This window comes from Archocentrus centrarchus, chromosome 23, assembly GCF_007364275.1.
Source record: "Archocentrus centrarchus isolate MPI-CPG fArcCen1 chromosome 23, fArcCen1, whole genome shotgun sequence".
Classification (NCBI taxonomy): Eukaryota; Metazoa; Chordata; class Actinopteri; order Cichliformes; family Cichlidae; genus Archocentrus; species Archocentrus centrarchus.
In genome coordinates, this window is record NC_044368.1 from 13,899,544 (window position 1) to 13,916,283 (window position 16,740).

Here is a 16,740-nt window from a genome sequence, read left to right on the forward strand (position 1 = left end):
TAGAAAAAGATAACCCAAATAAATACAAAATGCATTTTTATCAAGAAAAAGAAATGGAGAAACCTTGGAACAGTGGGGAACCTTCCCAGGAGTGGCCGGCCTACCAAAATTACTCCAAGAGAGCAGTGATGACTCATCCACAAAGTCACAAAAGAACCTAGAATAACATCTAAAGAACTGCAGGTCTCACTTACCTCGGTTAAAGTCAGAGTTCATGATTCAACAATAATAAAGAGACTGGACAAAAATGGCATCCATGGCAGAGTTCCAATGAGAAAACCACTGCTGACCAAAAAGAACGCAAAGGCTCGTCTCAGGTTTGCCAAAAGAACATTTTGATCATCCCCAAGACTTTTAGGAAAATATTCTCTGGACTGATGAGACAAAAATTGAACTTTTTGGAAGGTTTGTGTCCCGTTACATCTGTCATAAAACTAACACATCATTTCATAAAAAGAGCATCGTACCAACAGTCCAACTTGTGGTGGTAGTGGGATGGTCTGGGGCTGCTTTGCCGTTTCAGGACCTGGACGAATTGTTGTAATCGATGGAACCATGAATTCTGTTCTCTACCAGAAAATCATAAAAGAGAATGTCCGGCCGTCAGTCCATGCTCTGCAACTCAAGCGCACTTGGGTTATGCAGCAGGACAATGATTCAAAACACACCAACAAGTCCACCTCTGAATGGCTCGAAAAACAAAATGGTTTTGGAGCAGCCTAGTCAAAGTCTGGACTTAAATCTGATTGGGATGCTTTGGCATGACCTTAAACAGGCTGTTCATGCTTGAAAACCCTCCAATATGGCTGAATTAAAACAATTCTGAAAAGAAGAGTGGGCCAAAAGTCCTCCTCAGCAATGTGAAACACTCATTGCCAGTTATCGCAAACGCTTGATTGCAGTTCCTGCTGCCAAGGGTGGTACAAGCAGTTATTAGGCTTAGGTGGCAATTACTTTTTCACACAGGGTCAGGTAAGTCTAGATAGTCTAGTCTAGATTTTTCCCCTTAAAAAAGGAAATCATCATTTATAAACTACATTCTGTATTTACTCAGGTTATCTTTGTCTAATATTAAAATTTGTTTGACGATCTGAAACATGTAAATGTGACAAATATGCAAAAAAAATAAGAAATCAGGAAGCAGGTAAATCCTTTTTCACAGCACTGTATATGCCTTTTTATTTCTATCTATCTACAGTAATGTGCACATTTACTTTATACAGAGAATGTAAAGTAAATGTGTTTAGCATTGTGATATAAAAAATGTGACATCTACAATCAATGACCTGCCATGAATCTCATTGAGTGTGTGAAGTGTGTTATTGTTGAAAGCAGAATATTCGCACTATCAAGAAATAGAATCAATATACCACTGCTGCTTTAGCCCCAGTAAACACTATGCTTCAATATGTGTATGGTCTTATGAATCAGATTAGCTATATTGGTGTTTAGGTGTGTATTCAAACCCACTGTTTCTAAGCTGATAAGGTGAAAAGACACTGTTTAAGAGCCAGTACCACTATCACTCACACCCTCACACACCTCACATGGCTTTTATTCACATCGAATACCCATTAAGAATTAACTACAGGTAGGAAGAATAAGCTCCACAGTATAACTGTTTATAAGCCCAGACCATGGCATGGTTTCAGTCCAGACAGACAGTAAATCCTCTTGTACTCACGAGGGATTGTCAGGAGATTTCTGACTCTAAGCCAATAGTATAGCTACAGTTGTAAAACACTTCCATACTCCAGTGCCAAGAGATGCGGTTTTGATTTTGAAAATTTGCAGGGGGGTAGTATAAGGATACTTTTTGCCACAGCAATACATCAAATATATGACTCAAAATGCAATTCCAAACTTTTCTTCAAAATCTCCTAAGGAGATTTTAACCATGTTAACAAAAAGCACATAAGCTGCACAACTACCTTTCACCTGCCAGTGAAGTTTTGGTATTCTTAAAAAAATATTACATTCAAAAAATACATCTAACTTTGCTCAAGAGCACTGAAACACACACATTTACCCTGCTGTTCACAGTAGATGGCGATGTTCCAAGAAGAACTGATCAAAATTTTAAATGGTGATACAAAGGGAAAACAAACAGTTAAGGAAGCTCTTTGCAGAAATCCTGGAGCTGATTGGGCTGAAGTACAGACATTAACAACAGACATTCATGTCCTCTGGCTGTAGTAAGTGTCACCCAAAATATAAACACACTCACCCTTTCTGCAGACTGGGACGTGCCGAAAAAGATGGGTATGAACGCCAACCAGATAATGCAGGTGGTGTACATGGTAAATCCGATAGGCTTGGCTTCATTAAAGGTTTCGGGCACGCCTCGCGTCTTGATGGCATAAACTGTGCACGTTACCATCAGCAGAATGGAGTAACCCAGGGAGCAGATAAGAGACAGGTCTGAGATGTCACACTTGAGGACTCCACGTGCTGCCATGGGGTCCTGGGTCCGCTGCTCGCCGTAGTCCACTACGGTATGGGGAGGGTCCACGGCAAACCACACAAAGACACCCAGGAGCTGAACTGAGATCAGGGAGAACGTAATGACGAGCTGGGAGGCAGGAGAGATGAACCTGCAAAAGACAGGATGGTTGATTTTGGTGTAGCAAAGGTGAAAAATTGCAATCAGTGCCAGAAAATGTGCACTCGTGAAAACACTGGGTGCACTAACTTTGCTTCATTATCTGCCATTAAAGTGGTACAGCCTTCATTTATGAGACTCTTCTTCTGTGGAACCAGCTCCCAGTTTGTCTTCTGACAGACATGCTCTCCTTTTTTTTTCATAAGATGACCCTGAACAATCCTTTAGTTATGCTGCCATATAGGTTCTAGCAATAATGAACTCAGTATCTTTCCTCCACTCCCCTCTTTTCACTCGTCATGTACTTATATGTCACAACTGTATGCCTTCCCCCTTACTAGTTCAGCAGATGGCCACCTCTCTCTAAGCCTGGTTTTGCCAGAGGTCTCTTCCTGAGAAAAGGCAGTTCATCCTCCGACACCAAGTGCTCGCTCACAGGGGATCAGATCATTACCCTTTAACATTGTAAGGTCTTTACCTTTCAATATAAAGCACCCTGAGATTACTCTTGTTGTGAACTGAAAATGTAATTAAACTGAACTTGAAAAATGCTTCAGTGTTACATAGTTAAATAGCAATTGGCAAGTCTGATGACTTAACCTCTGGGGGGGTAGTTGGCTGGGGTTTTTTTTAGAGCTTCTGGTGTAGCCAACAGAGATGCAGTCCAAGATTTCCTGTTTCGGCAGCCGGTCGTTGCTGACAAATATAGATGCATTTTAAAAAGGTACTTGACGCTTAATTGTCATTGGACAAAAACATTGTTCAAACATGACTGGTTAATATAATTTGGACAGAACTGAATGGAAAGCAGAAAGCTTCTATTTCTCTTGTTGACAGATTCTGGATATTCAAATGCAGAGATGGATCTACAGAGACTACTTTTTAGTTAATGCCAGAATATCAGCTGGCATGTAGGGCAGTAATAAAGTCTGTTTACAGATGTAGACTTATACTTTGTGACAGTTTTCAGTGAGAAAAAAGCCTAACCCATAAATAGGCATCTTAAATCTGTGCCCAATGGCCAGCTTAGGGGATCAGTACACACATTTTATCTCTGTTCTTTGACCTCCCAGGAATGGGTGGCTCCATCAGGTGTAGCATTTCAAGCTGGTTCAGTGCAGTGGCTGTTATGGTGATCCACTGAGACTCACTGTTAGAATAGATCTATTTTATTTTCCACGGGATTTGAGTTTCATAAAGTCTTCAGCCGGTACGGTCCAAAAATAACTTAAACACTGAAAAATCGTGTCCCAATAAGATGAAAAGAAAACAGTTTTATTAGACTCTAAAAGGTTGAGACAAGTCTCCCACTTGGCAGCAGCAATATATTAGATTTCTATAAATGCAGCCATATACACTCCAACAAATCCACACTAGAGCTAGAGCGAGATCAGGGAAAATATAATGATGGGTTTTATAGCAAAAAAGAAAGGGAGAAACAAGGAGGAGAAGCTGCAAGAAAACACAGAAGTGGAAAGAGAAAATGTGATGATTGTGTAGGATGACAGAGATATCAAAACGGGGGGGGTGCAAATCACGGCCAAAAACAAAAGCTATATTTCCACTTACATCAGCATGGAAGAAACAAGCTACTCCTTCAAGCTCTTAGGTTCAAAGGATGCTCAGTGCTCGACTACCTAGAGTCACTACCGTAACCTGTAAAGAGCCTCAAAATATTTTGTATAAAAAGTCTGTAGCTGGATGGGGAAAAAAGAATAAGGAGAAAAAAAAGGAAAAAAGCCAACTGTCTGGATAGCAGGGGCATGAACCTGAGCACTATTAAATCCTGCATTAACAATTTAGCCACTTAGTGGATGCTCTCTCCCAGAGTCACTCACACTGAGTGCAAGCAGTACAATAGGAAAGTGTTAGTTCATGACTCTCATAAATAATGTATGAAAAATAAATGGTGAGTAATGACCGCAAGTATCTGGAAAAGTAGGCAGTGGAGTTTAAGTCACACACCTGAGTGGAAAAAAGCCACACTTACAGCAATATTTGACCCCACTGCACCCATCACAATTTACATATACCAAACACGAATACACACATAATGACATATAGGTGATGTTTTGTACCTGGGTGCTGTTACAGACTTTTTCCCTTGTTCAAAGATGCGGTGTATCCTGTTGGTCTTGGTGAGCAGCGCAGCGTAGCTAAAACACATCCCTAAGCCTAAGAAAATCCTCCTCAGTGAACACACACCCACGTCGGGCGTCGCAATCATCAGGAATGTGATGGCGTAGCACAGGAAGATTCCCGTAAGCAGGACGTAGCTCATCTCTCGGCCTGATGCTCGCACGATGGGCGTGTCGTTGTACCGCACAAAAGTAACGATGACAAAAGAGGTGGCAATGATCCCCAGCATGGAGATAAAGACGGGGACGATGGCCCAGGGCGAGTGCCACTCCAGCTTGATAATCGGAATGGGAACACACCCAGTGCGGTTGGCATCAGGTCGCATCTCATATGGGCACAGCTCACAGGTAAACTCTGAGGCCTAGTGGAGAGAGAGAGTTTTGATAATATGCATTATTTTGAAAGCAGTTTCCTTTACTAAATTGAATTTTATGTTTTGCTTCCTCATTTTAAAACAGGCTACATTGTCATGTTTCTCCATGGGAGGCCGGCCAGGTTACTGTTACTGTTGTGATGGGCCTTGATGTCATTTTGTTGTCTCGAGTTTCTCTCCCTGCAATCGGACCTATTGCATTATCTTGGACTGCTGCGATCAATCTAACCTGAACCCTCTACAGAAGGAAAGGTGGTACACTGTAGCGCACTAAGGCTGCAGAACAGAACAGGGAGTTTTTCCCAAAATCTTTTCATGTACACACATGTACACACATTACTCTTACCCCCCGCCTGATCTCCGTAGATACGATCTAATTTGATAACACCACATTTATGTAAATATTTTGGGACAGACTGAGTCAATGACAAAGAGAAGCAGAGTCAGCGACTGTACAATAAAAGCTGGATGAACTAGCTGCTGTTGTTACTTCCCTCTGTGAATTTACTTGTTAAGGAGAATTATATGTTACACTTTTCTGTGCGCTTGCTGTGTTGTTGCAAACTTGTTTTTGTCATATTTTTACACCATTTGACACATAGCAGACACGCAGGTATGTGTCAGCCGATTACTGATTGCAGATTATTTTACTGCAACTGCATGTTTCTGCAAAATGACTATTGACTGCTTGCCCTGATAAACACGAGCTGCTGCTGTTGTAACTGATAGTTTCTTTTTCCTTTGCTGAGCATGATAATATTTTTGACACATACTTGCTCACTCATGGATTTTTCTAACTTAAGAGGAAGGCTGATGGGCTTTGAAATGGTCCCCAGTGATAATTTAATTAACAAGGGGTATGTACATTTCCAAACAAGCCATACTTATTTCACTTTTTTCTAACTGTACTGTCATGAAATTTAACATTTAACATGCTAGCTGAGACCATGGGATGAATTTGCTCAGATGTCTGCTCCTGGGAAGACTGGAAACTGTCTTGCATATTTGAATATTGAATATTTTGCACTTGTGAATAATCTTTCTCACTGTAGAACAATGGACTTCTAATTGCTGGAAATGCCCTTCCCAGACTGATAGGCAGCAGCAGTTGCTTCTTTAAGATTGTTGCTCGTGTCTTTCCTCCTTGGCACTGTGTTAACACACACCTGAATGATCCATCCTAACAGAACTTCTGCTTTTACAGAGGTGCTCACACCTGCTGACGATCAATTAATCAAATGCTTTTGATTAGTAGCACCTAGATGTCCCTGACTCTCTTGATTCCTATAGAAGCAGTAAGGCTGTACTTTAGGGTGTACTAGTTTCTCGCACACTGCTGCTGTATTTTGGCTGAGTGTTATCATATCCTGATACGTAAAAGTTTAAAACTGAAAGAGCATGCACTGTCTTTTTATCATGACTGCATCTTTGAAATGCGTGATCAGACGGTTTCCCTCACCTCAAATTTGTTTGGGTTTCTGGCGTTTTTTCTCTATGCAGAAATTCAACACAGACAATCTTAAGTGCTTCTTTCTTGATTGCCTAAAATGAGCTAAAACGATAAACTCAGGCTTTAACTCTGCTGAGCAGGAATAAGCGGCAGCTGTCTGCAAGCCGATGCATGCAGAAACTAACATGTTTACAATGTCGCACTGTTTTATAGAGAAAGTATAAGGAATGTTAGAGATATGATTAAAATCCACATTTTAGCTCATTATTTTACAGGTCACGTCCACAGTTCAAGTTCTGGAGGCTTCTCTAGCTTTTTAAAATACAAATAATCAAGGTGTTTTAAAGCAAATAATGAGACTATGCTGAATTCAGCATGACAGAAAAACTGCTACAGTGTTGATGCATGATTTATTTTTATTTATTTATTTATTTATTTTGTCAAAGATAAATTAACTTTTAGTCCGATTTGTGTGCAGCCTGTGATGCCACAGTGTTTGTGATATTTTAATATTTGGATCACACTGAGATGTTTTGATGACTCCTCTTCAGAAATCTACCTGATAGTGGTATCCCTCACAGCGTTCACAGTGCCAACAGCACGGCACACCTTTCACAACTTTCTTCCTTTCACCTGTACGGCATGGGAGGCTGCAAACAGAGGCCGGGAAAGTCGGGTCACCCATCCTCCAATGCATGGCCTCCACCTGAAAGAAGCACAGCATATTATGATTTGTGTGTTGAAATGGCAAAATAAAGCTCTTCATTTTCTCACGGGACATTTTGGAGCATAAGGATTGGCAGCCATCTGCTGAACCTGCCATAAACTGTATGTTAACAGTCCTTTAACACTCAGTTTTCTCTGTACCTGCAAAAAAAAGTGTGTCTTCGGGGCATCTCACAGAGCAATTAGCACAAGCAGATCCTCTGATCATTTTCCTGAGTGCTGCCAGGCACAAAACTAACACCAGCTAGTCTGGAAGCCAGCAATCAGACCATAATCAGATCTGGCACAAATAGGCCATCTGTATTTCCTTCTGTGTGTGCGTGTGTGTGTGTGTGTGTTTGTGTGTGTGTGTGTACACGCATATGTTTCTCCATGTGTGCATTTTGTTTGTTTGTGCTTGTGTCATGCTGGCATTATAGTGAATCCCTGAGCTTTCCGTATGTCCTCTATGAGTGAGTTTGCATGTGTGCGTTCTAATTTGTAGTTATGTGTGCGAGCAGTTGTGAGAAAGTCTGCCATTACCACGCTCCCTGAGGTTTAACCATTGCCAAGGGTGCTGCATAAAATTGAAAATTACTGTTTTAAACACAAAACGTGCCAGTCCTAAAACAACTAGTTAGGAGGAGAAATTCATTAAACGGAAAACGTGGATTTGACTTGATTACTGACACACAAACAGCAACACATTCACGTGGAGTTTAATATCCAAGAATGGTATATGTATATTGCTAAGGAGACATTTTGTTTACTGAGTACTTTTGTTCATTACTAATTCATATCCCCCATTTAATATCTGTACACGGACACCTTATTTTCTATCGAAAGGCATATTTAATGCATAATTACAGTACAGTACTGCGCAAAAGTCTTGAGCCACCCCTCATTTCTGTATGTGTTGCTAGGAAAATGGGAAATAGGTGCAGTTTGCACTGAAACGTGCAAACATACATGGAAATACAGAATGTAAGACAAAAACAGAGTTTCTAAAGAGCTTTTAAGGCAATGTTGGTGTGACCACCTTCATTCTTCAACACAAGGCAATCTTTCTTGTCATTTCTTTAAGCAGTCTTCAGGAATAGTTCTCCAGGCTTATTGAAGGATATTCAGCGCTCTTCTTTGGATGTTGGCTGCCTTTTGTTCCGTTCTCTGTCAAGATGATCCCACACTCTGGGGAGGCCAATCCATGCTGAAAAATGAAGCTTTCCATATGGCACTGCATTCAAAACCTGATGGCACTTTCTTGTGCCATCTCCAACAAAACTGGCTGAAATGTAGCCGCAAACCATGATAGAGCCTCCCCTGTGTTTTACAAATGGCTCTAGACACTCACTGTTACACCTCTGATGATGATAATGGTGATGATTTGAACCTAAATTTTCAAATTTGGATTCATCACTCCATCAGACCTGTTGCCACTGATTTTCAGTCCAGTTCTTGTATAATTTGGTATACCTCAGCCTTTTCTCCCTGTTTCCCTTCCTTAGGAATGGCATCTTGACAGCCACCCTTCCACTGAGACCATTTATGACGCTTCAGTGAACAGCAGTCAACACTAGATCTACTCAAATGAACAGCAGATGGTTCATGTGAAGGGTTAGATGCATCTCTCATATCTTTGCTGGATTTTTCCTATTTCTTAAGAACATGACTTTCAGATATTATTCATCTGCTGTAGTTTTTTTTCGGCCTGCCACTTCTTCTTTTGCCCTCCAGTTGTCCAGTTTCTCCACAATTTTTAAAGACATGCTACACACCATGCCAAGATATCCAAAGTTTTTGGTTAATAGCTCTTTGGGAATTACCTTGTTGTTGCAAAAATACTATTTTGTGCTGTCAAACTCTGTTATCTTTGGCATTTTTCATAGCTTCAACAAAAGAAATTGGAAAAAATTATGTTTTTGTGACAGGCTGCTGGTAACAAAGTATCTAAAGTGCCTACATTTAAAATCGGTTGTCTGTGTAGCCACAACACTGGCTCATCTCTTGAGTTAGGTGCCTTTTTATGCTTGAATGATTGATTGAATGCCTTTAGAACTGTTGCTTAAGACCACTTCAAAAATGACAACAAAGTCTGGCTCCTTGAAAGGAAAATATAAAGAATTGAAGGGTGACACAAGACTTTTGCACAGCATTGTATTTAAGTGAGCCAGTACTCAGACTGGTGAGGGTTTGAATGGGTCTAAACACATTGATCAAGAAATCTTGAGACTTACTTGCTGCTGTCTTGTATTTATAACGATGAACAGTCAAACTTTTTTCTTCATCATAAAAAACTTCCACCTCCTGAAATTACAACACCGTCCTCCGTATCTACAAACCCACCTGGATTTTTTTTAACAAATTAAATATGTCTGTTAATTTGTCAAGTGTTAAAGTGCCAAATCATGTGTGACTTAAATTGCTGGGTGTTTTGTTTTGTGCTGCTGCAGTGTCATTGTCTCTCTCTCACACAACTACACACACACGCACACGCACGCACGCACACACACACACACACACACACACACACACACAATCAGCCAGACCGTCCATCAGCCAGAAAGCAGTTTGTGTCTATTAGTCTTCTCATCTGTCATCTGGCCTTTCTAATGAAGTCCTTGGTGGATTTATAACACCTAGCACTGCCACGTGCTCAGAGAGTTTGTGGGCATGTGACTGTAAGTCAGTGAGAGAGAAAGAGAGATTTCAGTTTGCTAAAGCATTCAATTATCTGCTTTTCTGTGGATCTAAGTAGGCATTGTACATTCTCCAGGTTCTGTAATATACAGGCTATTATATGCATTCTGTAGGTGTGTGACCTTGTACCGCTGTGAGTCTTTGCAAGTCTCTCCTCGACAAAGCTTAGCATTCTCAATAGAAGCAAAGACCTACACTTGCTTGTAAAAAAAAAAAAAAATGAAAGTCCAACTTCCACTAACTTTTGCTCCTGAATAAGAGAAATAACTCAAACAAATCCAGACCAGTAAAAAGGGATTTTGAAATCATGGCAGCTGCTCACAGTCATGTTGAAGTTGCATTCTTCCAAGGTGTCTGATCTATAACATCTCAGAAGCTTTAATAAAGAAGTCAAATCAAAACATGTGACATTTTTCATCAGGACACAGAAGTCACACAGTTGGAAACACATCTGAAACAATATGCGCCATGTTTGCATTGAACAACTTTTTAGAATGTAAAATATAATTGAAAATATTACATAAGTACTTAGTTGTACTTCACCTTCATTTTTAAGTTGTTTTCCCCAGTTTTTGCCTTGTTTTTCCACATTTTATTTATTCTACATTCAATCTGTGTGTGTGATAAACATGGAAAGTTTTGTATACTGTATGAAAATCAGTCTCTGTGTACTGGTGTACATGTGTAAAAATCTCACTTTGAGGTGTAATTTATTGGTCCAGGAGCCGATGACTCTGTATTCTGCAGTAGATCTGTTGGTGATCTGGTACTGGAATATATCATATCTTCCTGGCGCATCTCCATTCTCATTGAAAACCACTGGTGTACCGGCACTTCCTGAAACAGAAACACATTTTAAAGACTGTGTCAATTTAATAATTTCATGTGATGCTATTCCACTTTTATTGATCAGGACAGTACTCCTGAAAAGTGCAAGCAGATGAGGTCAAGAGACACAGTGAGTGTCTACAGCCATCTGTAAAACACTGTGGCGGCTCTGTCATGGTTTGGGGCTGCATTTTAGTCAGGGAGGATCTTGTCAAAATGAATGCAATTGGAACACTATCAGTCATTGACTGGCCTCCCCAGAGCCCAGAGCCTGGACCTTAACATCACTGAAGCAGTGTGGGAGCATCTTGACAGAGAATTAAATAAAAGGCAGCCAAAGAAAAACTTTGAATGTCCTTCAAGAAGCCTGGAGAACTATTCCTGAAGACTGCTTTAAAGAAATGACAAGAAAGCTGCCTCAGAGACTTCAGGCTGTGTTGAAGAATAAAGGTGGTCATACCAAATATCAATTTTTAAGCTCGTTCAAATTGCAAATATACATTTACATGTAAGCAAACATTCTGCTGTATGCTTGCATATTTCACTAAATCACTGCACCTATTTCCCATTTTCCAAGCAAAACAGAGACAAATGAGGGGTGGTTCAAGATTTATGCACAGTACTGTACTGTAGTTTTTGTTAAAGAATGTGACACATGACTAAACCACAGCCGCTTAACTACATGTTTTTTTTAACAGTTATGTGTTAAAATAGACTGAAATAAATTATCACATCCTTAATATATATTACAGCACCAGAGTGAGTTATCAGTAAATCATTTATTCACACATTGCTTCTGTGCCCCATCTCCTTGTGTCAGAGTTTAACACACACAGTTATTTTTTCCTACTCGTGCTTCACAAAGACTTTCTCATTGACCTTCTAATAGACTTCCTCATAGACTATCTCTGATTGCACTCAAGCCTTATATTTTTGTCTAAGTCTAACCATGGCTATAAGGCAATCAGGGAGAAAGTAAGGGTGGGTTTTCACTAAGCATCTTCGCATAGTAAAACACTCTGAGCAAACACAGAAACAACAGGCAAACCTCAGAGTCATAGTGTGAGGCCAACCAGGAGATTCAGTAGAGCGGTGTTGTAGAAAAACAATGTCCACCACAATTTGCTTCCTCACCACCAGCAAGGCTTAACACAAATTCAAAGAAATTATTCTTCTTTCTCTCTCTGTGCAGCAATGAGATCAAATCAAATTACTTAATCTGACATAGCATAAAAGTAATCCAACTATAGCGTACATGTGGTAAAAGCACTGCATTGTGCTTTCACCTGTGTAAAAAACTCATTAATACAGTAAGGCTGATGTGGGAAAGATGGGAATATAGAAAAAGTTATGTGTTTAAACCAAGAAGAGATAAATAGTGTAAGACTGGAAACTGAGTAAGTACAGACGAGCATGTCAGAGGGAAAAAAGAAAGCACAGAAACAAAAAACATCAACAAATATTTTTTTTTTAAAAGAAGGAAAAATTTTTGTGATAAAAAAGAAACCAAACTTAACAGAGACGCAAGGAGGAGATAGAGTGTGATAAAAGTGTGGCGCAGGCAGAGGAATGACTTCACGATATGACAGGAAGAAAACCAATCACAACAATAGGAAGAAGTTAAAAAAAAAAAGATGAAGGACAGAAGAGACAAACTCAGAGACAAAGACGCACAAGTGGCCCACTGTGAGCAGAATAATGAGAGATATGCACATAATGGGTAAAAGAGAGTGAACACAGTAATAAGTGGGAATCTTACTGAGAGAGTCTAAGAAAGATGAATTGAGAAGGATTGAGACAACAGATACTTGTCATTGATGTCATAATTATTATAAGGTCATGTCTGCATGTGAAAAATATACCCATTAGTTCTGCACAATGAAAAATAACACATACTGTTTCCTGGTGCTTTTAAATGTGACAAGCGGGCTTTAACAATCATTCATATCTGACAAATTGAGAGTGATACCCATGTCAGTACTACAATCACCCAGCACTAACACCAAAGGACACCTTCTGTGTATCTTTGAGATGGTGGCAGCTTTGACAGAATGGCAGGATTTGATATCCAATGAATCAAAACAGGCATCACTATCTTTCCCACAAACCACAGACTGTATATAAAGATGGACGAAACCTCTGGTTCTAAAAACTGAGGCCAGGTTGTCTTAAACCTGGAAATGTTTTAATGGCCAGCAGGAAGTCTGGTTTCCAATTCTAAATAATTCTCTGATTAGTTTAAGTCTGCTTTCATTACAGAATCATGTTAATTTTTTAAATTATGTCCCCACTTAGAGTCTAATACATGATAAAGAAGGGTGTGATATAAAGCTGTTACAAGTTTGCTTTTGACAAGTTGCAAGTTACACGTAGTGTCCTTGGGTAAGATCTTCCACTTTCTCTGGGTTTAGAAATCCAACATAGCAACAGCCATTGACATCCGTATTGCAAGTGTAAGCTCGAGCCTTCACAATAGGAGTAAACATACCAATGAGCAACACTGAGCCACTGCCTACAATAATGCCTGGGTTGACAGATTTACTACTGCATTGGGCTGTGTGCATCTAACGCCAATACATGAGTTAAAAAAAAAAAAAAAGAAGCTTGTCACTTTTCCTCCCCATGCGTATTGGCTGGCTTTCGTCTGTAATATTCAACCACACCAATCATGCCTCTTTAGGACTGCTTTGCAATTCAGCAGCTCATAAGCTGTTGCTCGGAATGGAGACGGAGTTAAGGCGGACTGTTCGCTGTGAACGCGGTGGTTACCTTGATTATTCAACCTCATAGTGTTTTTACTTTTTGTTGGAAATTTCTGAATATGGTGGATGAAGGCAGTGTGCTTATCAAAGCAGCAGAAACGCACAATAGGCATAACAGGAACTTGCATTATGAAGCCAGTACATGCTGCTGACAAACCAATATAACATTTCACATCATTTCACAGCGTTAAGGATGTTTAATCAAAATTTTTAATTATTTTTTTTTTCTGCTGTTTTAATGTTCTCTGTCTCATCAGCGTAGGAGCAGTGACAAACCACTTTTACACTTTTAATACTTCTCGCTTTAGTTGCTTTGACCTTGGAAGAAATCACCTGTTGCCCTAGCAACACACCTCCACCTCACCCATAGTGATACCCATTATACTCTGCTTTTCAAAGGAAGATGCTGCACTGCAGAACATACTTGTCACGTGGAAGTAAGTGCTGCATTTTGCCTAAAAGACACGTTTTTCTCCTTAAACATCCATGTGTCATAAATATTTCTTGTAACCGTTTGCTGTTTGGGATCACAGTTTATCATTCCTTTTCTCTATGCAAATTATTTGCCTCTGATGTATTCATTCTGCATAACCCAGAGCTGACATGCTCCTAATTGACATAAAGTGCAGAAAAAGGCCTTGGGAAAGATGTAGGTAACACAACATATTGTTTCACTTACTGCGATTTATAAAAACACTGAAATCTCTGAGTTGGAGTGTTTCTTTTAAGGGGGATTTGGGTGCTGGGATTGTGCTGCTTGAGCGCAGTGAGAACAGGTAAAATTTCTACTTGAAGGCAGGGAGAGTGTGTATGTGCAGCAAACATTTTCTAGGGCTTATTTTAACTCTGCAGGTTGCCTCGCAGCACCAGATAGGCATCTATAACGACAAAGGCCTGACTGAAGTGTCCTATGGCAAGATACTGTTTCCAGGCCTGCCAGCAACAGCGCTCTGTAGCTTCCCCATAGACTCAGAGGCTATCCCTCTGGGTATGAACAATACAGTCTTACAACTTCCCTCAAGATTTGCTAAGAAGAAGATCACAGGTCATGACCTTTTGCTTCAGTAATCTAATAAAATATCTAATAACCAAGAACGCAAAGAAGCCAATGTGAATTTAAATTTGGCTGGAATGAGCTTGCAGACAGAGACACACTAACAGAGAGGGAAGAAGGACGAAATAAGAGTGAATCAGTAATATTGGCACAGGAAAGAAGACGGAGAACTGATTTACGTTCCCACTAGATTTGAATATATTCAGTGTCAGTCACACGCATCTCACAGAGCTGAAAAGAAGAAAAGAATGAAGGTCAGGAAAACTGGAATGAAAGTAAGCTTTGCAGCAGAAACACCTCCAACCTTAGCTAGCCTAACAGTCATAGAAAAGGTAGAAAAAAGATGAGAATGAGAAAGATGTGGTAAAATTAATGATTACAAGAACCAGGTAAAATATGAGTGCGCAGGTGTTTCTTGGTTTGGCAGCAAAGGGAAGAATGGAAGATGTGGGAAACAAATGGATAGAAAGGGAGATCTGTTAGCATAGCCTTTAAAACCACTTCAGCTGACAGAGACAGAAGCAGGAAGATGGAAGTTAGGCAGCAAAAGGACACAAAATATACAAAATGCCTGTTACTTGAGCTAGAGAAACTGAAAAAAGAAAAAGAATGATGGTAGAAAAATTAAAGAGTTGACGATGAACGAGCAGACGAGCTGTTAAAAAGCCTTAAGTCTCGCCTGGTACATTTAATAAGCACCAAGGAAGAATAGCAAGTTTTCATACCAGAGACTAAATTTATATGAAGGGAAGATGCAAAAACTACACTGCAGCATGCATTAATAAAACATAGGTCTGTGTGTGTGTGTGTTCTTTGCCAACAGGCTCCCATCTGTGTGCTATGCATCGATAGCACTAATAGGGGAAAACGACACAGACAGACAGGGAAAGAAACGCAAAAAGAGAATAAGAAATGACAGAAGTAATAATGAAGCCTGAACTTATCCCAGAAAAAAAAAAAAAAAGTACTGTCATTTTCACATTCTCGCAGAGGAAAGGACAGAAACAGAGCAGCTGGTTAACTGTAGTTCTCAGGGCTTATTTCTACTCTTTTTGTGTCCTTTCTGAATTTTTCTATCACATAAAAAGACATTTTTGGAGCCTTTTTCGAGACAGTTTTCAACACTACCCTCGTGGCTGGTCATCTCATCCCATCCGATCACTCCTTACCTCCAGCTTTGCTTCATCCTGCAGCTTTTCCCTCTCAAAAAGTAACCATTTCCCCCTCCCCCTCTTCTGTGCACGATTTACCCATCCCTTCCTCTAAATTCATCTCTCTTCTAAGCCTCTCTGTTATCACTTGGCCTTGTCTGTGCAGACACAAAACAGGCATGGAGATAGTTTGTCGGAGGGAAACAGCGCTGATAATGGAAGATGTTTGAAGAGGATCCAGATCTAAACGATTCTCACTGTGAATAACAATGAAACAGTTTGGCTAAACAGCGAAAGTAAAATAAAGATGGAGACAGTGCAAAGGACAAATTGTGGACAAAATAGAGTTTTCTTTGGGAAATGACATCACATATTTTATACAGACCCAACTTATGTGGACCCATGCACACTTTTTTTTTTGGGGGGGGGGGGGGGGGGGGGGGGGTGTATGGCAGTCTCCAGTAATTACAAAACGAATTTACTGAGGCAATATTTGTGTCATCATTTGCATTCACTGCGGCCTTGGAGAAAATGGAAAAGAGAGAAGACTAAGAAAAGCGATAAAAACAGAGGGAGCGGGCCATATTAAGTTGATCAAAAGAGACAAAACAGCCTGAGCCGGGGATAGAAATGCAATTTGCAGGGAATAAAAGCGGGGGAGAAGAGAAATAAACAAAACAAGAAACAAGGAGTTACATTAACAAACTTGGCAGAAGAAAGGGAGAAAACAGTCGAGGAGTGAGCTCGAGTATTACTTATAGTTACACTGGTTGCAGTCTTGTGGAGTAAACCATCAGATAAAGTAAAAAAAACAAAACAAACTTAAACTTTTAAAAAGCAAAATTCTTTCTTCGACTTAATGTGAACATTGTAGAAGTGCAAACCCTTCCCCATTTTTATATTTAAGTTATCTCTACACACTGTGTTGCATTTGAAACAAGCATACACAAAAATCAGTCCACACACAGAAAAATGCAGA

The 16,740-nt window shown here is 40.0% G+C and overlaps 1 protein-coding gene across 1 annotated transcript in view; it reads right to left on the bottom strand.

Annotated features, from left to right (window-relative positions):
• The window catches only part of grm8a (glutamate receptor, metabotropic 8a), a 266,173-nt gene that overhangs the window by 20,193 nt on the left and 229,240 nt on the right, over positions 1-16,740 (bottom strand). The window contains exons 7-10 of the mRNA XM_030720317.1: positions 10,664-10,803; positions 7,124-7,270; positions 4,681-5,102; positions 2,228-2,594 (exon numbers count right to left, since the gene is read on the bottom strand). Coding sequence (XP_030576177.1) covers positions 2,228-2,594; positions 4,681-5,102; positions 7,124-7,270; positions 10,664-10,803 — 1,076 coding nt within the window. The remainder of the gene's footprint in view (positions 1-2,227; positions 2,595-4,680; positions 5,103-7,123; positions 7,271-10,663; positions 10,804-16,740) is intronic.